The 24,796-nt window shown below is 37.2% G+C and overlaps 3 protein-coding genes across 3 annotated transcripts; 1 reads left to right on the forward strand and 2 right to left on the reverse strand.

Moving 5' to 3' along the window:
• Positions 1 to 1,817: 1,817 nt before the first annotated feature.
• On the forward strand, positions 1,818 to 2,855 carry LOC133201465 (uncharacterized). Its single transcript, XM_061337268.1, has one exon. The coding sequence runs from the start codon at positions 1,818 to 1,820 to the stop codon at positions 2,853 to 2,855; it is 1,038 nt and encodes a 345-aa protein (XP_061193252.1).
• Positions 2,856 to 18,160: 15,305 nt separating this feature from the next.
• LOC133201466 (uncharacterized) lies at positions 18,161 to 18,748 on the reverse strand. The gene has a single exon (XM_061337269.1). The coding sequence runs from the start codon at positions 18,746 to 18,748 to the stop codon at positions 18,161 to 18,163; it is 588 nt and encodes a 195-aa protein (XP_061193253.1).
• Positions 18,749 to 19,248: 500 nt separating this feature from the next.
• Positions 19,249 to 22,803, reverse strand: LOC133201467 (uncharacterized). Its single transcript, XM_061337270.1, has one exon. It carries the CDS (start codon positions 22,801 to 22,803, stop codon positions 19,249 to 19,251), a length of 3,555 nt encoding a protein of 1,184 aa, XP_061193254.1.
• Between the last annotated feature and the right edge of the window lie 1,993 nt (positions 22,804 to 24,796).

The following is a 24,796-nucleotide window of genomic DNA, read 5'->3' on the forward strand; positions in this document are numbered from 1 at the left end:
GTCGTTAAAACTAATAGTGGAACGAATTGGTTATAATCCAAAAGGCAAAAGACTCGTATTGGTACGAGTTGATTAATTGATGGCACTTCCTTTTCCCGCCATCCAGCAACAGGGTGAGGCAGGAGATCCACATCAAAATTATTATCGCAATCATCCGACGGAAGTCAAACCCATTTTACACGCTACCTGGACTCAACTATGCCGCCAGTTAGACAGACGATCACCTCACGCTCCAGAAAGGAGCGCGATCGTAATTTTGTTTCGCCGGGCAGAGGGCGAGGAAGGAGATCCAAGCGGTCCACACACGAGGCGGGACATCCCACCTACACAAGACCACGACTTAGGGGAAACCGGACCAGTACTGCAACATCAACGTCCCCAGCCACAGTAACGGTGGCGGAATCAACCCACGAGGCTTACGAATACGAACCCACAGGACGTCGGGAGGGCCAAGACGAGGAGACGTTGAGCAACATCTCGGGTGAGTGTGACATTTTGCTCCCCACAGTAGATGCCTTAACACACCATACAAACAATAGTGAATTCGGTGGCCCCCCATTTAGCATTGCGGATTACCAACCTGCTCAAACCCCCAGTTCTTTAGATCCCATTAGCGCCCATGTTCCACTAAAAATTAAACAAAAAATTTGGGAGGGAAAATTTGTCGATCTATCCATACTTCTAAAATCGGCGCGGGAAATCTCAGATCACTTAGATACACAAGGCCAAATACAAATACGCAACGGCACAATGTGCCTTGTGAAGCATAAACCCCGCACCTTTTTGTCAATTGAAAAATGGACTTCAGCCTTCATCATCTTCGCAAGTATTATGTTAGAAAAATATAGATCTAGAGCCCAAGAATTTTTGAAATATATGAGGGATGTAAGAATGGCAGCAGACAGATCGGGGAATGGTTGGTTCACATATGATGAACAATTTCGGCTTCGCAAAGTGTCAGACCCACACTCGTCCTGGGGAATCATAAACTCTGAACTCTGGTTGATCCATGTCACCAACAATTACACCATGCAGGCCCAAGAAAAGCCCATATCTCCCACACAAAATTTTTTCCCCCAACATAAACAGCCCAATATACCAGCAGCTAAGAAAAATGTAAATTCAGCACCCAATCGTTACTGTTATGATTTTAATTCAGGCAAGTCATGCAAATTCTACCCAAATTGCAGGTTTGTCCACTCGTGCAATTCATGTGGTGGATCACACCCCTCAATCAAATGCAGGAATAGAAATACACGATTCTAACGAGGATATCAACAGTTTAGGAAAAACTCCAATTGATGTCTACAATTTGTCTACTTATCTACAAGGTTACAGTGCTAAATCTTTTCTCATAAACGGTTTCCTACATGGTTTTCAACTCCAGTACAATGGCCCAAGAATTTATAGGGAATCAAAAAATTTAAAAAGTGCTATAGTAAACCCCAGTATAGTGGAACACAAAATACATAAAGAATTCCTGCTCCAGAGGGTAGGGGGACCATTTGAATACCCACCATTCCCATCCCTTCAAATTTCACCATTAGGACTTGTCCCCAAAAAAGATGGAGATTTTAGACTCATCCATCACCTGTCCTTCCCAGAACATCAATTGATCAATTCCTTTATAGATCCAGCTGCATGTTCAGTACACTACGCATCAGTGGACGACGCAGCAGCCATCATCTCGACACTGGGGGCAGGTACTTTATTGGCTAAATCCGACATAAAATCTGCATTCCGGCTCATTCCTGTGGCCAAAAATGATTTTGATCTATTGGGGTTTAAATTCCAGGGTAAATACTTTTTTTGACAAAATGATGCCATTCGGTGCATCCATTAGCTGCGCAATCTGGGAGAAGTTCGCAACTGCATTACATTGGATCATTCAATCTAGCTCACGTAACCCCCATATTCTACACTATTTAGATGATTTTCTCTTCGCGGGACCACCAAATTCTAATCAGTGCCAATCTACCCTCGAACTTTTCAAAAATATCTGTAGCCATATCGGAATACCAATAGCTCTTGACAAAACCACCGAGCCTAGCACAACAATAATTTTTCTAGGAATTGAATTTGACACAATCCACATGGTAATGCAAGACAAGTTAGTTTCTCTCCGACAAAGCATTCAAACAGTCATGATAAGTAAAAAGGTCTCCTTAAAGGCCTTACAATCACTGATTGGCTTCCTCAATTTTGCCTGCAAAACAGTAGCACCTGGCAGAGCCTTTTGCAGGCGACTAGTTGATGCCACTATTGGCATCAAAAAATCATATCACATGATAAGAGTTAATCAAGGTATGAAAGCAGACCTTGCAGTATGGCAGCAATTTTTGAAACACTTTAATGGGGTCGCAGTCATATGCTCCGGTATTTGGTCATCAGATAACAGTCTACAGCTATTCACAGATAGTGCAGGGGGGTTTAATGGGGGGTTTGGAATCTTTTTTGCTGGCCGCTGGGCTCACTCAAAATGGACTACCCACTGGGTGTTTTCTGACGTTATTCGTGACATGACATTCTTAGAACTATTTCCAGTATATGTTTCACTCCTGTTATGGCACCCATGGTTATCAAACAAACGCATACTTTTCCACATTGACAACATGGCAGTTGTACAAGTCATTAACACATTGACATTTAAGTCAACAAGGGTAATGAACACTGTCAGAAAACTTGTTCTCCTCACTTTGCAACATAACATTACAATTAAAGCCCAACACATCCCAACAAAACTGAACAAAATAGCTGACAGTATTTCTCGTTCACAGTGGGGAAAGTTTCGCAACCTGGCTCCAGAGGCAGAGATGTGGCCCACACAGCTCCCCAAGCAGATATGGGAAATCTAATTGCTGAGTCCAAACGCCTTATTCATAGCTCCTTGTCACAAAACACCTACAAAGCTTACCGGGCTGCACTGAATAAATTCCAATCATTTATGGCTTACAGCAAACCTGGCCCCTGCACAGCAACATATTACTATATTTTATAGCCTACCTATCCATCCAAAAAATGTCAGCCAATTCAGTGTCCCTTTACATTAGTGCATTGTCATACTTCCACAAAATAAACCATCTTCCTGACCCTACCAAGTCCTTCCAAATTAACAAAGCACTTCAAGGCTTAAAGCGCAACAACAGAGTTGTTCCAGACAGCCGCCTTCCAATAACCCTACCAATTTTGGAAAAGCTTGTTATATCACTACAGTCAGTGTGTTGCTCCACTTACGAGGTCAAACTGTTCACATGTGCTTTTTCATTAGCATACTTTGCATTACTTCGTGTAGGGGAATTCACTTTAGTCAACTCAAACACACCGAATTCATCCCATTGCATACAACTCAAACACATTCAAGCACATCCACACAAGCCCTATTTAAGGTTAACCATACCACACTCCAAAACTGACCAGGTGGGTAAGAATACCACCTTTATTATCCATAGCCAGCCACTTGCTACCCTGTGCCCAGTTAAAGCTACCTTGGATTTTATCAAGTGTAGGCCCCATACCCCTGTTAACCACAGTTTTCTAATTCATCTTAATACAAAACCATTGACGAGATACCAATTCAACGCAGTCCTTCAAAAGGCTATTGAAAACATAATACCAACACCAGGCCATTTTGGCACACACAGCTTTCGAATAGGGAGGGCAACAGACCTTGCATTACAGGACACATCCGATTCTGAAATTCAGAAGTTTGGTAGATGGAAATCAGTAGCTTTTCTTAAATACATAAGGATCATGTAACTTGGTTCACAACAACATTCCCATGCCTACTAGGACTACAGACATCTACCCATCGATCGGGGGGGGGGGATATTTGGACATGTGTATAGTCAATTTAAAATCCAAAACTAACCAACCCAAAGCATTGCAGGTCTAAAAGTATGGATCATAGGATCATCCATTCCTTTTTGGGCAGGGGAAGCAGCCAAACACTGCCCAGGGGGACAAAGCCTGAACCTCCCTGCCACACTGCTATGGAGATCACGCAGGGGGGTGCACTGGCAGGAATTAGACCCACAAATCCTACAGCTCATCAAGCATGAAGTACCCCCAAATTACTTAGTAATTCATCTAGGATCCAACGATTTGGTAACTCCAAACTTAACTAGCAAAAAATTCATACAAGAGATTCAATGCAGCTTCCTGCGATATAATGCTCTTCTCCCAAATACTAAACTGGTGTGGTCACACATTCTACCACGCCGTTATTGGCATGGAGCTCCATTGAACAGTGGAAAAAAGATAGACAAGAAACGTAAAAGAATTAACAAAAATATCTCAAAATTTGTCGCAGAAATGGGTGGGGGTGTAATTTCACATGCAAACATATCCGTTGCTAATCCGGAATTGTTTAGATTTGATGGTACACACCTCTCTGAGCTTGGCAACAGAACTTTCTTAAATAACATAAAAAGTGGATTGTGGTCCCTCATTCAAGGGAAGGGAAAAGTATCCCTTAATGTAAAGTAATGGAGGAACATCATATCGATGTCTGTGGCGGGTCCGGAGGGATGAGTGGGAGGGTTGCGAACACATCTGGCTCGTTGTTTCCCTGCCCAGCCATCAGACAAGTTGGTGGGCACATTGTTGGGTAGACAGGTTGTCTACAAAGTATCCAACCTATGGCAATGTGTAATAAAAGTCAAGTAAAAAGTCAAGTAAAAAGTTTTCGATTGGGGTCGTAGCCAAGTCTGCAGGCCTGGGGCCCCCTCCACCTCTTGTAACAGGAGGGGAGGCTTAGTGCTGGAGTACTTGGGTGTAAAAGTACTGCTGACCAGAAGCAATCTCCGGAAGCAGGGTATACAGATGTGCTCGCAAATCTCTCGGTCCCTAATGTCTAGTACCTAAATTTGGGATCTCGGGCATCTGTGACCAACACAGGGCCACTGGTTTTGCCCGGTACTTATTAGTCGGTATGCCAGCTATCCCTCCTGGACCCTATTTTTTGATTGTACATTTATGCAATGCGGCCATTTAATGCCAATTCCCTTATGTCCATCACAGTTATGAGTAATGCAAGATTGTATATGTTTTTGTTCAAGTCTTTAATAAATGTAATGAAAATTATGCAGCTGTTGTCTATTGTAAAGCTGGCAACAAGGAAAGGTCATGATGACCGTATGTGTGAAAAGAATCAAGTAACAAGGCATGTCAGGTCCTGCGGGGCAGTGATTACCTGACTGTTCAATTAAATATAGATATAATTAATTCCTTTGCAAGAATTAAAGAGGTTCGCAGCACTTTTCAAATATCTTCATACTTCTTGAGTTTATGTGTAAAAGCTTGTCATAATTCATTGAGGGTATGCCCTTGCAATATATCGATTTATTACGACCCTTCTATTACCCTTCAATGAATCTGCATACAAATGTACGGCAGTATCGCTTGTCTAGGGAATGTACGGGAAGTATATGAATAAAATCATAAAACAAGCGTCGCATCCAAGTTAATGGCCTCTTATATATCTGCAAATAATATTTTATTTATTACAAAATATATTTTTCATTGTATAAAATATAACTTGATCCGCCTCTCACTGCATACAAACTGCGTCAAATCTTACGATATGACGTCACATTGACGAGTGCATTGTGATCAGCGAATTGTTAATATATTGCTGTGTGGGATTTAACCAACGACAAAAATGCATGCAATAGTTAGTATTAATGTAGTTTAAAGCTATCCAACAGTTTAAAATAGCAAATCATTTCATTTTATGGTATTTTGAAGAACTTATATTTTTGTGTGATGTCATAGTAAGCATTTCCCGTATAAATTAGGCCCCGCCTCCTTACTGCTGCCTTAATTGTGCTGCGTATTCCAAATTATGACTTAAAAGTTTGCTTCATGGAAAAGAAATCAATTTCTGAAAATAGGTAGTCTCCATTGAAAAAGGCAAATAGGTGACGTCGTAGAACGTTACGGAGCAGCAGTTTACAATACAATTTTCTGTTCTACTCTGATAAACGTCAGAATAAAATCTGAAAATGTTGTAGGAAGTATGAAATATCTCAAAAGTGGGTCACGAATATGTGTGTGTAAATGGCCCAGGCAGTATTTGAATGATTGAGACTCTATATCAGACGAGAATGATCTGTAAGAAAACGGATTATCTGTAAATAATCACCCAAAAACGTTCAGTTCGTAAGGTCTTGGAAAGAGAAAGGCGTTTCACGGTTGCTGGTCTTGTGAAAGTATATTTAAGCGGTAAAAAAAGAAAACATTGACAAACAAAATTATGCTACTGGAACAATTGTTAACAAAATGAATTTCAATTGAAAAAGACACGTTTTAAATGAGCAGATATTGGACCAGACTGTGTGAAATGTAGAGGGAGAATATTTTGAGAACCTCATGATGCTACATTTTTGACGTTATAATGTTGTCAGCTTGCTCCGGGGTTATCAAACATGTTGATTTTTAAAATAAATTAAATTGATTTCTATTAAATCGAATGTAATGAAACTTCACACATCAAGAAAAAATAAATATTTTTACATATGATGATGTACATGTGCTTTTATTAAATTTCTTGAAAGTAGTATAACGAAGATTGACAGTGTCCACGAACTTTTCGAATAACCCTCGTGTATATATATATATATATATATATATATATATATATATATATATATATATATATATATATATATATATATATATATATATATAAAGCATTTCAAAAACTACATGTAGTATATGTAAGAGGTTCATGTACATTTACACCTGTACATATACATCGACGTGAAAGAAAGTGATAAGCATTTTTGGGGTTTTTGGACTGACGTGCAAATAGTTAAAAAAAAATTAAACATTAGGTCTTCATGTATGACAACTAGAATTGACAAGATAATTTTTTACCTATATACATGTATCTAAATCAAGCCTTACATTATTTTTTTTCTCGTAAAAGATTAACCAAAAATAAAATACCATGGTATTTTTTTTTAAAATGAGATTCTTTTTTTTTTTTTTATAATTGACGATTGGACATACATTTACATTTATGCTGTATATCTATTTTTTTTTATTTTCATTTAAGGCCTAGGGGATCAGTTATTTTGATATTGATCTGTATTTAAGCGAAAATGTAAATTAGAATGATGAAAATAAATTAATTCAATTAAAGCACGTACATGTAAATGTTTTTGTACAGTATCTTGAGATGATGAAATGCTATAATTTGTCAAAGACCTTTTTTTCCTTTTTTTTTTAGTAACAGTTGTAATAAATCATTATTTTCTTTTTGTTTCTTTTACACATTAAAGTACGTATTGCTTGATAAATTTACGCAATGTATATTATACTAATGGATTTCATTCTCATTTATCGATGCAAGTTAGAATTCTAGAAAAGATTTATCATCGCACGAATAGTCCATCATTGAGTACACTTTTTCGTAGACTACGAGAAGAATATTAGTTTGGAAAACTGGACACGGCCTTTCCATATGGATGCAATGACAATATCCATAGTGTTGGGTATTTCCAGTCAACAGTGTAGCAATATAAATGTGATGAGACTTATAACCATACACAGAGACGTAAACGCAGTCATGGACATCGGTCTTACAATAAACCTTTTATACACGATGTCCCCTTTGATTCATTATTTCCTTAAGTAAATCAACATTTAAGTCTTCATTACATTCGCACCAAAACATACGCTGTCCCTTTGAAACTTTAAAACAGTCTAATTGAAAAGGTCTAGGAAAGTCCATATTTGGATTCCTCAACACCAGAATATAGGCTCGGGTCTGCGATTATGGATATTGCAAATCATAAGGTTTTTAAACCACCACGTTTTAAGGAAGTAAATACAACTAAAACAACCCGTTATTTCCTTAAACTTAAATATACAAACAAAGGAATATAAGTATATGTATAAGTCATATTCTTAATCACAAAAGAGTCCAGTATTGAATTCCACAATATTTCAAATTGAAGATTACACCCTGCATTTCCTACGAATATTCATCGACAATTGCATCCAAACTTTTATAAAAAAGATCTTTACAGAGCCTGGGTATTGAACATCTGAAACATATAATCCTCCATCTTGTTTTTATTTTTCTTTACCCTACAACTATAGTCCTGCTGGACCCGTAATTATTGGTGACGTAAATATAATTAATAATTAGGACCTTAAATCACTTATCTTAAAAGGGCCAAAATTTAGAGAACCACAATCTTTCAATTAGAATCAGAATTTTATAAATATTATGAATTACGCCAGGCGATGGGCTGGACATGAAAAAGAATACCTTGACACTTTGTTAGAGGCCTCTGTTTGTGGAGTGTTAGTCCCGGAGGGTCTCAACAGCCAAGTAGCTAAGTACTTCGGTACTAGCTTGAAAATACGGATATATATATATATTTAATTGCTGCGGTAAAATTTAGAAATTCGTTTCAAAATTAAGGATTATCTCCCTCATATATACCGTACTTAACAGACAAAATCTAACAGAAAGCGAACCCAAGGCGCAACACGGGTTCACTTTCTGGGTTCGCTTCGGATTCGCTTTTCAATCGAAAGTTATAAGCAAAGATAACATTTTTGAAAAGTAGGTCAAACTTCAAGGTCAAGGTCACAGGGTCAAAAATCATAGCATATTTAGAAAGGTCTTGTCATAGGTAATATACATGTATACTATGAAAGCCCTATCTTTTCTCTTTCAAAGGTTATGAATTATTTAAGTAATGTTCTTTTTTTAAAAAGTAGGTTTAAGGTCAAGGTTACGGGGTCAAATGTCATGGTTTATACAAAAGGTCTTATCATAGGTAATGTACATATGAAGTATGAAAGCTTTATCTCTTTTCAATCAAAATGTATAAACAAAGATAACTTTTTTGAAAAGTAGATCAAACTTCAATGTCAAGGCAACAGTGCCAAAAATCATAGCATATTTAGAAAGGTCTTTTCACAGGTAATATACATGTTTAATATGAAAGCCCTATCTTTTCTCTTTCAAAAGTTATGAATTATTTAAGTATTTTTTTTTTAAAAGTAGGTCAAACTTTAAGGTCAAGGTTACGGGGTCAAATGTCATGGTTTATATGAAAAGGTCTTGTCACATATTATGTACATATGAAATATGAAAGCTTCATGTCTTCTCATTCAAAAGTTAGGGCCTAGGTTTACAATTTTGAAAGTAGGTCAAACTTCAAGGTCAAGGTCACTGAGTCAAAAATCATAGCACGTTTAGAAAGGTCTTGTCACAAGCAATATACATGTGTAATATGTGTAATATGAAAGCCCTATCTTTTTCTCTTTCAAAAGTTATGAATTATTTAATGTTAATTTTTTTAAAAGTAGGTCAAACTTTAAGGTCAAGTCATGGCGACAAATGTCATCGTATATTTAGAAAGGTCTTGTCACAGGTAATGTACATGTGAAATATGAAAGCTTTATCTCTTCTCATTCAAAAGTTATGGCCAAGGTTAAAGTTTTTGTGACAGACTGACAGACGAAAAAGATTGAATTCCCCTCGCTTTCGCGAAAGCCAAGAAAGTTATAACCACTTACAGTTTTAGCCAATCAGATTTCTACACGCGTGTTTGCGCATATTTTCTAGACTTCTCACATTTATATGTTTGGTATTAAAATATCATAAAATATCATGAAAATTGAATGGTATTAACGACATCTGAGGAAATAGTCGATACAAGGTTTATATCATTTTTGTTTCTCTGCTCTTAAATTTCAAACACGACAAAATTTGTAGTTTTTGCCGTAAAAAATTATAATTTAAATATACTTCAGAGACTCACCGAAGAACTTTCAAGAAAGTTTCTTTGAAGTCCTTTCTACGTTTCTGTGAAATTTTAAATTTGACTTAAATTATCATTTTTTTCTATGAGTATGTACATACATATATATATTTATCCTGCAACTACCCCTTGCATTGACCTAATAAAGGTAACCTAATAAACCAGAGCTTTATTCAGTCAATGCCCTAATAAAGCCTCGTGGATGTATTCTGACGTTCTAAAAGCATTGTGACGTCATGAATATTGCAATGTTTACGCCATGGCGTCTTAGATTCAACTGCAGAGATGTACCTAAATCGATTGAAAATAGCTCGTTTTGAAGGTCATGTAAAAATATGTTGCAGGATAAACAAAATACATCGATACTGTCTTGAAATATAAGCGATATTTGGGCTCGGGTCGAAAACGTGATAGAGGGCTCGGCAAGCCTCGCCCTCTATCACGTTTTCTTACCCTCGCCCAAATATCGCTTATATTTCAAGACAGTAACCATGTATTTTATATATATATTCCATTTCACAATAGTTCTCAACTGAGTGTGACATGTAAAGAATAGCCCAATTAAAAAGCTTTTCCTAACATACCAAAGAACAAGGTTCACTTAGGGACTTTTTTTGGCCCTCTGAATTTCTGAAAAATGAAAACTGCTCAGTTCGAGTTAAAAACATATTTAATTTTACTTGTGGTGACAACATATCTATTAAAAAAGACATATTTTTTCTCGCTTATCCATGTATTATAACGTCATGAATTGCGTCACTATCCGCAAATTGTGAAAAATTCCTAAAAAATGGACAAAATTTTAGGATAGTTTTGATTATTTTGCATAGAGCCAAACTTCTGATCCAAATTGTGCAGTACTATTTTGAAAGAACTGTTTCTGAAGATTATTTTACATGATTTATTTTTTTGGATCGAAGATTGATCCCATGTTTAAATTCTTTGCTGTGTAATCAAATACACCCGCTTTCTGCAAAATTTTACAAAATTGCAGTTTCAGAAGCCTGTTTTTTAATATCTGGCCTTTCAGAGAAAACATTTTTATAGGAAAGGAAAGCACCATGTCTCTACAATTATATTTATATTTGAAAAACGACAGTAGCTCTTGGTCAATTAATTGGTATTTAGGCAGGGCCATTCTATGGATAAAGTGAACCCAGGTCTTTAAATTGATAAACAAATTTTAATCGCGGCTGGGCATTATTATATAAATGCTGCATGTAGTTGAGTGTAAAATTGAAACTTTTCACACCAAGGAAACCATTGTCAACTGAGGCACAGCCGAAGTTGACAAATGCATATTGTTTTCGAACGGTAAAAGTGTTCAATGTTACACTCAACTACATGCAGTATTTATTATATTATACTGAATGTTTTATACGAATACATATTACAGTGAACCTTGTATGCATGTATTCTGCGCAGTCAATATTTTTTTTTGTCAAGCAATGTTAACTGTTGCTAGACTGGAGGGCGTGGATTTATTATTCGGGGGGTAATAGTGTTTTTTAACAAATGTTTCTCGACTATTCAGATTCAATTTATGTATATGAAAGTATAATATTGTTATATAGAGACGTATGATCATATTACGTTGCCTTTAAAAAAATATTTGGTATCAAATAAAAAAAAATGTACATTGTTGAGATTTTTTTTTTGAAATGGGATGATAGCCATGAAATCAAATGGGCTAAATCTTTGTAAAGAAAAATAACTTTGCAGAAAAATTAACTAGCAAACTTTTTACAGAGGTCTTAATTAAAATTGCAAGGAAATAAGACTTAAGTACTATGTAAGTAATATATGTATTCCGCTCAGTTCCACATTGAGTCAATTTTGTTAACGATTTTTTTATATTAATAGGATTAGTAATCGTGTTCAGTACTATCGCTAGCAAAGTTAGGTGTAAGAAAATAGTTTAAATGATCTTGTACATAATTTGCTGAATGGATGTTTCCTGCTGAACTCCAAACGAATTATGAGCCATGTGCAAAATCAATCGACGCATTCTATAATTAGAGAAAGCGTCAACGTTGGTAGAGGGAGACAATGTGATTTCATGTTATAATCTTGCTTTGCACTTCTGTATTTTATTAAATCATCATAGGGGTAAAATCCAAAATACATCTTAACTGAAATTGGTAGAATTTGAAATTTCTTTATAAACGATAATATGCTGAAAGTCCACAATGCTAGACAGAATAGGATAAGTCGCGCTTTCTCAATTTGATTTGACTTGAATATTTTGTTGCTTTCCGAAACAACAATGGATGAATAAACTTCACCCTTAAGGGATGAGTACTTCCGTATGAAATTATTACGCACGTTAAGAAAAGTTTATTCATGATGTAACTGAATAAATAAACTCAAGGTAAATGTATAAAAATAATGCTCGTTAGTACTTGTTATAAAAAATATACATGAAGCTGTCATTATATAGTAAACAAAGTACTGGAGGGCATATTGTGTGCGCATTTAGGTTAATCTGCCGGATGCCTCATATATAATCAACTGTGATCGGCCAAAAACGATTACATAACTTGAAAATCAGAGTTGCTCTTCGCTTCCACATTATGCGCATTTCTTATTACAAAAACAATGAGGGAATGGTGGTCGGTAAAGCGTGAGATTAACAGTCCCTGACACGTTCTACTTTCCCACTTGAACGGTGAGCGAACGCTGAACGAACGGTGAACGAACGCTGAACGAAAGCAGAGCGAACGGTGAGTGAACGATGTGTGAACGCTGAACGCAACTTGGTGAACGATGTGTGAACGGTGAACGGTGAGTGAACGCTGAACGCGAACGGAGCGCAAACGCGAACGCAAAGTGAACGGTGAACGAACGGTGAACGCAAGATGAACGATATATTCGGAATGCCTCTGATCTTTTCCTTGCATTGAAACTATTTTATTGTATTATATTTTCAGGTGCCAAATAAATAAATAAATAATAGATAAGTAAACCAATAAATGAATGAATATTTAAGTCAATAAAATAAATTCTCCAAAATTGTCCTAAGAAAGACGATGCATGCACATAAAGTTTTTAATCACACGATTTTTATCGCATTAAAACATTGCAATTGTTATCGAACGCTGAAGTATAAAAGATATTTTTTTAGGTGGAAAATAAAAATGTTTATTCTTATTTGATAACAAATCAGAGAAAACTTCTGACTTATAGAATGAATTAAAGCGGTTGTAACATCCATTCATATATCTCCGTGTCAAGGCGATTTCGTGTAAATTAATGAAAAAAAATTAATTACAAAGGTCAGTGGACGTTTTGCATTTATACGCTCGTATTTTAAATTTTTTCATATAATAATATATTATGGTCATTTCTATTTTTCATAATGATTTATTGAGCAGACTTCTACATGTATATGTAGATGGCCGTGGTTATACTCGGACAAGATAATACAAAGATACATATTCATATTATTTGTTATAAATTCAATTTTCAGAACTTGATATTTAAGTAATATGCTGTTATAGTTTTTATTAAACAGACAAATGAGAGAGAGAGAGAGAGAGAGAGAGAGAGAGAGAGAGAGAGAGAGAGAGAGAGAGAGAGAGAGAGAGAGAATATTCCGTTTTAATCCCACCCCCCTCCTTTCAGACTTCAATAAATGTTTGTACCTATATCAAACAAAAACTCTGATTTTTTTTCTAAATACATCAAACAGAGAAAGTAACATTTTTAAAATCAACAAATTATATCCATTTGTTTGGCAGTCATACTCGTTTTTATGTTCCTGCTTCGATTTCACACGAAGTCCACGTGCTTGTCCTGTCAATCAAAATCATTCGACACTGTGCAGGTGTGAAAGTTTCGTCACATCGAAGACGGAGTACGAGTATTTCCAACAAGTTATAACATTTATTTTTATCATTTCTAGATTTGATTCCAACATTTGAATAATAAATGAATAAAATACATTGGGCATTAACACTTGAATTTGATACATACTCTCTGCCAATTTGAAATACCACCGCCGACACGTGTACATTTTGAACTACAGTAACTATTGTTTTGTGACTTTTTTAGATGCATGTTTGTTTTGAGACTGAAATTTTTGTTCTAAAAAAGACCTTAACTTTCTTTAAAAAATGTTAATTAAAATATTCTGGAAATGAAGTACTGACTAAGTAACCGATTTAGGGGGAAAGGGGGGGGGGGGTATTAATCATATCGAATGACAAACATATAAAGTTACGGTGAAGAGAGAATTTTTTCTCTATAACTATAGACTTTACACATTATAGTAGAGAAAATTCTGTAGTGCAGTACATTTTAAATAAATATTTCCTTTAACCACACTATCAATTTAATTCGCTCCAAAGATAATAAACAGGACATCCGCAGTACTATGTATAACTCTCAGAACTAGTTCTATCATATTTTTTGTAGTAATTAAAAAAACGTGTTAGAAATAAATATTTTCGTAATTTTGCTGCGTAATTATTTGACTTGGATAATTATATCACCATTAACGATTTGTCGTCTTTAACAAAACAACAAAATTTTGCAGTGCTTGAAGTATTTGCACATTGCCCTTAGTTAAATTTAATATTTCAGCATCGTTCTACATAGGTACAGAATGTGCTTATAACAACATTTACTTTCCAGTAATTTAATAAATAACCTAACAGTTAAGTTAGAATAATAAAAATATATATCGTAGATATTTTTCCCCATGAAATAATTATTCTTCAAACACGATATGTTAGTTATTAAATTAAAAAACCTGTAACTCCTTCCCTACAAAAAGATAAGTCCTTTCACTTCGGAGTTCCGAATGACAATGAAAACTGAACGATAGGTGAACGCTGAACGCAAGGTGAACGCAAAGTGAACGGAACGAAGAGCGAACGCTGAACGCTTTGTGAACGGTGAACGCGAGCGCACGGTGAACGGTGAACGCAAAACTGTGAACGGAGAGCGAACGGTGAACGCACGGTGAACGAACGGTGAACGCACGCTGAACGAACGGTGAACGAACGGTGAGCGAACGGAAAAATGCGAAAGTAGAACGTTTCAGGGACTGTAGGTATGCTGAGTCGTAATTGTGCATATTTCTGTTGATTTAAATACACTCTTTCTACTATAGAATATCATTTTGAGGATAACTCAAATGGAAACTTTGTAATTTTTCTTTAAGAAGACAATAAAGGCACGTGTAACTTTCCTTCAAAAATATCAAATAACAAAAGCCCTGTATGTTTGTACATGTAAGAGGATATTTTTAAATGCGGTTTAAACTCAGGGGAGAGTACCCCTACTTGGTATGATATTATACAATTATTGCTGTTTTTGAGGTCAATCCAGGGATTATGCCACCTGAGAACTAAAATTTTCACCGAACCAAAAAGGCATGGTGAACTTTGTACTACGGAGGTGGCATCCTCACAATGTCAAGGTTTTGTGATTTCGGAACTCCACACAAACCCTTGACATAAGTCGTTATTTAAAAGTTGGGCTTGCGGTTACATATGACGTAATGGGTAATTATAAACTAACCAATGAGAATTCATTCTTCAAATCCGACGTTATCAAATTGCTCAACTCCAGAGCACATCTTTTGTGATTGTAAGGAGGACAATATTCAAAATATTAATCCCCGATGTTAATCATTTGAAGTAACTTTCAAAAATCCTACAATATTGACACTTACCATTTTAAAGACGAGTCATATTTGTTTTCAAAACTTACCGATTATAAAAGCTGTTTTGTGATTGGTTCCAGTCCTAGACCAGGAACAAATGAAATAGTAGCTTCTAGACCCAACTTTGAAATAGCGACTTATGTCAAGGGTTTGTGTGGAGTTCCGAAATCACAAAACCTTGACATTGTGAGGATGCGGAGGTGGTTAAATCATCTTTTTGACTTAAAAAAAATCCAGAAATTATTGTTTTATGATATGATTTAATGATTAAATGATTAGCAGTTTATGTCATCTTACGTGTTGACATTTGTTGAAGCCCTAGCCAAATGCAATAAGAGAAGCAGGGTTAAATAAATATTATCAGTCGTATTAATTAGGATTTTTTTAATCTACTTTAGTTGCTATGAAAAAAAATCGCATAATGTAATGCTCTTTTATAGGATCGATTTTAAAAGGGAGGGGTGGGGGCATTATCAGAAAAAAATATGACAGCTGAAAAACAATCTTTGACTAGCCCCCACAAAAAGAGAATTTCTTAACTTCAAATTTTGTTTTGGGGTTTGGGTGGGGTTAGGAATGGGAGATTAAGGTCCCTTAGTGGGGACCAGCCTTTCAGTACATATTCTTAGTCTAAATTAAAAGTAAAAAATTACGTTCAGAAAAAAAGTTTTCGGGGGTGTTCTCTGCAACCCCCTCCCCAAAAACCACCCCACCCCCAAAAATATATTCACTAATGTTATGTTCCTGAAGTAAGTTGAAGTCGGTAGCAGGTGAAATAGCTTTCCAAAACTATTTGTATCAAATTAGAATTCCTGATTTATTTTTAGACCAACATAGAGAAAATAAATCCTTATATTCACCTGGAAGGTCAGGTGCAGATGCATATAGCGTACTATTATTTCTACATTGTTGGATCCCAGCCAATCAGAGAGATAGTAATGATTCAATCATATAATATTTATATTTATTTGTTGTCTTGTCTCCTTTAGTCGCATCTTGTGATATATAAAGATTTAAAAAGGCATTTCTAATGGCAATCAGGCAATTTTTTCCAGTAAACATATATGAATGTTTATCATACAAACGTTTCCTTCATCTTATGGCCTAATTTATCTACTTGCAAAGTCAATGTTGTCCTTAGTAGGAATGATGATGTCCAATTTTCATAATTCTTTTAAATAATATATTTATGATTTAGAAATTAAATAAAGCGTGTATTTTTTTCAGTAAGATATAATTAAATTCTACCTTACCCGAAATCGATGTTTCCCATTCACTATATTGACCAGCAACTACAACGACACAAAAAAAATAAAAAAAAATAAGAAACGTAATTTTCATGATTCCAGTGTTTTAAAGTCCTTCTTTTTTTATTTGTTGTATAAAATTTGACTTAAGCACTAACGTTTATTAAAAGCATTAAAATACTCTCTATGACTAATTTTCTTTAATTTGCGTTGTACTCAAAATGTATTTAGAATTAAATCTGACTTATAACCCTGAAACATATAGGGATCTTCTATGACACATGTGCGCCATCTAAATGTATCATCGTAAAGATTTCATTTAAAAAAGTACAGTGCGATTTATAGCTTTTTTAAAAAAAAAAAAAATTGAAGATTGATTTTGAGAGATATAAGCACATTTCTATGTAAAAGTTTGATTGTCTATTGTCCCCACCCTACCTCTGGAGGTCATAGTTTGATGAAACTTGAAAAGTGCCTGATGATGCTTCTCTACTAACATAACTTATCATGATTTTGCTTTTCTTGAGGAAAAAAGATTTTTAAAGACATTTTCTTTTAATTCCTATGTGTAACTTGTATCCCCCCCCCCCCCGAGTCATTATTTGAAAAAAAAGTTGAATCTTGAATACTTGAGGATACATCTTTATTGATATGACTAATAATAGATTTGCTCCTAGATATTCCTTTGTTTAATTTCCATCCCTTGTTATGGCCCCACCCTTCCCAAGGTGATCATGATTTGAATCAATTTAAATGTTCACTATATAATTAATCTTTCACATACGTTTCATTTTGTCTGACACAGTGCGTCTTGAGAAGATTTTTAAACAGGTTTTAAACAAGAGGCCCATGGGTAACACTCGAGTCACTAGGGACCTACAGTTATTCAAAGGTAGATTTTTTTTCCCTATGAAAAACATAGATTGCCTATTTTGGCTTTACCCTACTGTACCCCTTGGAGTCATATTTTGGGAAAACCCTAAGCTACACTATCTGAGGATGATTTTAAATTAATATGACACATCATGCCTTGGCATTCTTGAGATTTTTTCCTATATATTCCTATTTTTAAAAACATTATCACCTTTTGTGGCTCCAACCTGCTTGGGCATCATGTCTTGAATAAATTAAATCTATACAATCTGAGGATGCTTCTATACAAATCAGTCTACCGGTATTAGTACCTTAACTGTTTGTACTTTATATTCTTATGTTACACTTAGATCGCCTCACATGAACCCTGGGGTCAAGATTGGAAGAAATGCAAAACTGCACAATGTAATGAAGCAGATTTTTCTCAATATAAATTCTAAAGACATGAAAATATTAAAAAATAGACAGAACACTCCCCGTCTGAAATCTCAAGATTTCACTATCAAAATTACAAACTATTAAGAGCATTACAAAAATCAATAATCTCTCGACAATAATCTCAGTCTGTCAACACATTCTCCGACTTATACGATTTCACTTTCAACGAGAAGTATCATGTCAACGACTGGTCTGATATACACTGTAGGCTTTCCATTCACAATGGTACGAATTTCAGCTTTTCGCATATGATCATCAGAACTCTTGAAGGCTTTCACAACTAAGCCAATAGGCCAGCAGTTCTGTTCAACAGTCTTGTCTTTTATAAGAACTACATCTCCTTCTGCTATGTCACGTTGATTCTTGGTCCACTTCCTACGACTCTGAAGTAGCGGTAGATACTCCTTCTTCCAACGAGACCAGAATACACTAGCTAAAGCTTGAACACGTCTCCATTCAGCCTTGAACATGTCTCGACCACCAAATTCTCCTAGTGAATTGGCCTTGAACTCATACTCGGTCTTCTGTGTCAATAGCATTGCTGGGGTCAGAATCAATGGGGAATCTGGGTCAGTGGATATCGGAACAAGAGGTCTTGAATTAATGATTGCACAGACCTCCGCCATAAATGTGTTCAGCACATCATGCGTTAAGGTCTTTCCACTGGCATCAGTCAGCATTGAATTGAGGATCTTACGGGTAATACCGATCATTCTTTCCCATGCCCCACCCATGTGGGATGCATGGGGCGGATTGAAGATCCATACAGTACCAGAATTGTGTAGATACTTCTTCAAGGGTGCATCGTTGACGTATATGGCATCAATGCGCAAGTCATCTACGGCCCCAAACAAAGTTAGTGCCTTGGTCAGAACGGAAAGTCTTTACCTGACCCCTTATGGCAGTGAATCTTCTGACAGCATTGATAAATGCAGATGAACTCATTTCCTCAACTAGTTCAATATGAACAGCCCTTGTGGTTAAGCATGTGAACAATATTCCCCAGCACTTGGAATTGGCACTACCTCCTCGAGTCTTACGTGAAACTACAGCCCAAGGTCCGAATGCATCTACACCTACGTTTGTGAAAGGTGGCGATGGGTCAAGGCGGTCTGCAGGTAGATCAGCCATGATCTGATACTGCGTCTTCCCTCTGAGTTTTCTGCACGTGATACATTTATGAATAATCGATGAGACAAGTCGTTTGGCCCCTGTTATCCAAAGTCCAGCAGCCCTAATAGCTCCTTCGGTGAAGTGACGCCCTTGGTGCTTGACATTCTCGTGATATTGTCGAACCAGTAGGGATGCTATGTGATGGCGTCCAGGTATAATCAATGGTTTCTTCTCTCGCAAAGTCAATCTCGTCACAGTACACCTCAGACTGCACCATCCGGATCACAAAGTGCTCTGTGTCTTGGTATCTTTCAGTTACTGTGTTAGAATCAACATCTTTGCCTTGAAACTTGAAAGGCATGTATCTGAGAAAGTTCATGGCCAACACAAGTTTCCTCCAGTCAGAAAATCGCTGGAATCGTTGAGTCATTGCAGTGTATGGTTGTCCACCATCTTCGTCTGCAGTGCAGATTTTCATTGCTGAAACAATAGGGCGAATCTCTTTATCTTCATCTGGCTTAATGAGTAAATGTTCATTCTCATTTTGTTCCTCCTGTTTTATAACAAGAAGTTGTTTTGGTCCTTGTAACCAAGTGCTGTCTTGAAGCTCATGTGCAGGTAGACATCTCGTTGCTAAATCTGCAGGGTTATGATCAGTAGACACGTAATTCCACTGGCTTGGAGTAGTAAACTTCCTTATGCCGTCTACTCTGTTGGCAACATAGATATAGAATCTCCTAGACTCATTACAGATGTAGCCGAGGACTACTTTGCTATCAGTGTAATACTTCACAGAGTCTATTTGTATGCCCAGGTGATTCAGAACACACTGTGCAATCTCCACCGCCAACACAGATGCACATAATTCCAATCGTGGGATAGTGTGTCCACTTATGGGTGCAACTTTAGCCTTTCCCAACACGAATCCAACTTTGCACTGTCCATCACTATCGGTTGTGCGCAAATAAACGACAGCTGCTATGGCCTTTTCAGATGCGTCACTGTACACATGAAGTTCTTTCGTCACTGCTTTGCTGAGATCTGTCACATATGTCCGTGGAATACGCAGAGCTTCAAGTGCATCTAAGGTATCCTTCCAAGAATTCCATAGAGATGTTAGTTCTTCAGAGAGGGGCTCGTCCCAGTCTTGAGTCTGTGCTATCAGTTGCCTGAGTAGGAGTTTACCATAGATAGTCACTGGTGCTAAAAAGCCTAGAGGGTCATAAATCCCATTGACAGTTGAAAGTAAACCTCTTCGTGTGGCAGGTTTATTGTCTTTTGATAGTTGGAACAGAAAGGTGTCATTGTTTACATCCCAGCTTAGACCAAGGCTTCGCTGCAGAGGCATGTCCTCTCCTTGTAAATCCAAGTCTTTCAGATTTGTTGCTAGGTCTTCAACTGGAAAGGCTGACATTACTTCAGGACTGTTAGAGGCAAATTTATGAAGCCGGAGATTACCATATCCCTTCAAGGCACTCTGAGTGTCCTTGAGAATGCGAACAGCTTCTGCAGTGGTTGGACAGGAAGTCAACCCATCATCAACGTAAAAGTCATTTTTTACGAAATTGGTAACGTGATCTCCATAGTTCGGTTCTGCTGCTTCAGCTGCCTTTCTGAGTCCAAGTGTTGCTACAGCAGGTGAGGGCCGGTTACCAAAGACATGGACCCTCATCCTATACTCAATGATTTCTTTGTCAAGGTCGTTATCCTTGTGCCACAAAAATCTTAAAAAGTTGCGATGATCCTCTCTTACTAAGAAACAGTGAAACATATGTTGCACATCGGCAGTCACAGCAACCATTTCCTTGCGAAATCTTAAAAGAATGCCAAGCAGGCTGTTTGATAAATCAGGTCCTGAAAGAAGGACTTCATTTAGGGAAACTCCCTCAAATTTAGCCGATGAGTCGAACACGCCCCTAATCTGATCTGGTTTTTTGTGATGATAAACACCAAATAGGGGCAGAAACCAACATTCATCTCCATCAGACAACTTTGGGGCAACTTCTGCATGATGATTGTCCAGAATCGTAGCCATGAATGTAAGAAAGTGTCCTTTTTTCACAGGGTTCTTCTTAAGGCTTACATCAAGAAGTTTAGCACGCTGAACGGCTTGCTGTTTGTTGTTCGGTAACCGCTGTCGATTCTCCCGAAAGGGCAGTGGGGCCACCCAACTTCCTGAAGGGTCTCTGATAAATTCACTATCCATCTGTTGCAAGAACATTTTATCCTTTATTGACATGCCTTGTTCATCGTCGTCCTTCGTCCTGATAAATAGCTGCGACTCATCAGACAAAGACTGACCTATAAGTTCTCGTACCTCAAACTTGTTGCTGCATGGCTTCATGGTTGAAGGCTGACCAGTTGGTAGAAGGTAAGTTTTCTTTACACTTAGATCACGTGAGGCATGTTGCATGTTGAGACAAGTTTCTCCAATGACAACCCAGCTAAGTTTGAGTTGTTGTGCATAAGGAGCTTTCGGTGGACCAAAGATCTGATGTAGAACATGATGGGCCTCTATCAAATCGCGTCCTATCAGCAAAAGAATGTGACATTCATCATCAAGTTGTTGAAGGTGCCCAGCAATTTCTGTGAGATGTTCATGATGGAGTGTGACTTCAGGTGTTGGTATTTCATCTCGATTGTTTGGTATATGGTCGCACTCAATCAAGGTTGGTAGTTCAAAGTCTACATTGCCTTCTATTGATCTAACAATGAACCCCTTTCCTCTTCTTCCAGAAGTTACAACTTTGCCAGAACAGGTTGATATGGTGTAGTTCTGTGGTTTATCCTTCACACAAAACAACCTAAAGAATTCTGGGGAGGCTAATGAGCGGTTGCTCTGATCATCAATTACTGCGTACATCTTCACCGACTTGTGTGGATTGTCAAGATGAAACACATGAACGGGCAAGATCTTGGCACACGACTTTCCACTGTAAGGTTCTCTGCCTATCTCGGTGCAGCTTGAGTTGACCTCTGACACAGTGTTGGACCTCATGTTACCCCTCGACTCCCCGCCGTTCTCCTTTAATGATGAATTAGGAGTGCATTTGGTTTCCTCCCCGCCATTCGCTTGATGAGTTGCATTAGAATCCATAGAAACCACTTTGTCATTTCTGGTAAGGTGCAGAGCGGTTGTATGATGCTTGCTTCCACATTCCTTGCATGAGATAACAGCATTGCATTCGCGACTTTTGTGAGTGTTAGAAGCACAACATCTGAAGCATATGTTGTTTTCTTTCAAGAGTCTCTTCCTTTCCTCTACCGACTTGGACCGGAATCCTCTACAGTCCTCTAAAGTATGTTTGGTTTTGTGGATGACACAACGTTCAAGTGGAGCAGTTACGTCGACACCTGTCTTGTTCACATTGACCTTGTTTCTTGCGTAACTTAATAGTTTTGGAGCAGCAAATTTGTTGGTGCTGTTTGTGTCTGGCTCATAGTTGAATCCTGGGTTATTTTTCACCTTGCTTATATCCTTTATGAATTCTACGAAGACTTGAAATGGAGGAAATATAGCTCTGTGTTCCTTCTTATATTTCACAGCTCTATTAGTCCATTTTTCTTGTAAACTGTATGGTAGTTTGGATATAATTGTCTTTATCCCTGATGACGAATCAAGATATGCTAGCATAGCACTGTATTTGGGGTCTTCTTTTAAGAACAGCATTTCCATGAGAATGTCTGAAAGATCATAGAGCTTCTGATAATCCTTATTACCGAGCTTTGGAAAGTTTTGAAGTTTTGCCCTTATCGATGCTTCAATATGTTATGGCGCACCATAGCGTTCATCTAACCTTTCCCACAGCCTCTGTAGTCCTCTAGGAATGTTGGTTATGTTCGATGTCCTGATACTGATAGCATGCTTCTTTGATTCAGGCCCCAAATACTTGATAAGGAGATCCATCTGCTCTGAGTCCATCACTTGAAGTTCATTTGTGACACACAAAAAACTGTGTTTCCATGCACTATAGGATTCAGGCCTATCGTTAAAAGTTGTTAGTCGAGAGAACAGTAGATCCTTTCTTAGTAAGAAACGAGTGACATCGGTCACATGTGTCTCTTGCTGTGTCATGTAAGGTGATTGAAGGCACGAGGTAGGCCTGTATGATTGTGCATACGGATTCAGTGTAGAAGGAATGTGGTCCAACGTAGGTTCTGAAGGGAAATGTCCAAGTGTAGGTTGACCAGAATAAATATTTTGGCTGGTACTTGAGTAGTGTTTCAGTTTTTGGTAGTTGAGGCCATCCGGTGAAACTGGTCGACTGGAGACCTGTGAAATATGGTTGATTGTTGATTCAAATGCCTGACACTCTGCTTCTGCCTCTGCTGCTTCCCTTTTGAGATTTATCGTTTCTAGTTCTGCTTCAAGTTCCATTTGTTGTTTGCGTAATGTCATTTCTTTAGCTGCATACAACATCCTGGCTTTCGCTTTACCCACTTCAGCCCTCTTCTTAGCAAGAATGTCTGAAGTTAAAACACTGGATGAAGAATGTACACTTAGATGCTCACTTTCTGTGTTCTCCTCTTCATATCCTCGATAATCTAGAAAATCATCCTCCTTTTCACTGTTGCTGGATGTAGATTTCTTTTCAGTGTTTATAGTGTCTGTAACAGAATCTGGTATTGACATGGTTTTGGCGTGCTGAATGTCCAAAGTTGAATCTGGAACAGATGACGACTTGACCTGCTCAGTGTCCACAGTAGAATCTGGAATGGACAATGACTTAACCTGCTGAGAGTCCATAGAGGAGTCTGGAATGAACGCTGTTTTGGCTTGTTGAGTGGAGTCTGGACTTCTTGTCCCGGTCTGTACTGCTGTAGTAGACATGGTCTTTTTACTATTCTGCCACAATAAAAAGTCTCTCAGTTCCTTTAGAAAGTTTTATTTGACAGGTAGTTAACCCTCACTTGCATGTGCAAGTGCGCATGTGAACGTGCGTCTGGTAAAAAGCTACAATAAAACAAAACCAAAGTAAGTAATGACAGGTACTGCTTTCCATAGAAAAATTTCTCAAAACTGGATTCACATAATGTGAACAAATTACACAGACAAGTAATATCTCTAGTAAATCATAAACTACCTATACTCTGATCAACTGTATCAAATTCCATGTATAAAATATATTTTTAAGAGAAATACAGACTTAATTACTATCGACTATAAATAATGACAAGAATAGCACCCCATACTTTAAGCACATGGCACAAACATTATCTAAAATTATGCAGAATTGTAACAATTAGCAAAGCTGACATTAGAGATATAGGTGAGCGATAACATAATCTGAAGAATAAACAATGTGTTAAAACTTTAAACTACTTACACCGTGGATTACGAACATTCAACCGGGAGTAAAAACTCGCCGTGACAGTATGGCGGCACAAACACAGGAAATTAACTTGTACTTAAACACATTCAATAAAAATTCGTATTGCACTCGGTCTAACTGACGTAATAGTACAACATAAATTCTAAAGACATGAAAATATTAAAAAATAGACAGAACATACACTATCTGAGGATGCTTCCATATAAATATTACAAACAGTGGCTTTGCTGTTCTTGAGAAGATTTTTAAAGATTTTTCCTATATATTCCTATGTAAAACTTTGATCGTTCATTGTGGCCCCACCCTACCCCTGGGGGTCATGATTTGAGCAAACTT

This window comes from Saccostrea echinata, unplaced genomic scaffold, assembly GCF_033153115.1.
Source record: "Saccostrea echinata isolate AGI-Se365-2 ecotype Australia unplaced genomic scaffold, CSIRO_AGI_Sech_v1 ptg000044l, whole genome shotgun sequence".
Taxonomy (NCBI): domain Eukaryota; kingdom Metazoa; phylum Mollusca; class Bivalvia; order Ostreida; family Ostreidae; genus Saccostrea; species Saccostrea echinata.

Bases quoted from the DNA above. Each gene is read 5' to 3' on its own strand.
- LOC133201467 (XM_061337270.1), bottom strand. From the start codon at position 22,803: ATGGAAATGCTGTTCTTAAAAGAAGACCCCAAATACAGTGCTATGCTA.
- LOC133201465 (XM_061337268.1), top strand. From the start codon at position 1,818: ATGATGCCATTCGGTGCATCCATTAGCTGCGCAATCTGGGAGAAGTTC.
- LOC133201466 (XM_061337269.1), bottom strand. From the start codon at position 18,748: ATGGGTGGGGCATGGGAAAGAATGATCGGTATTACCCGTAAGATCCTC.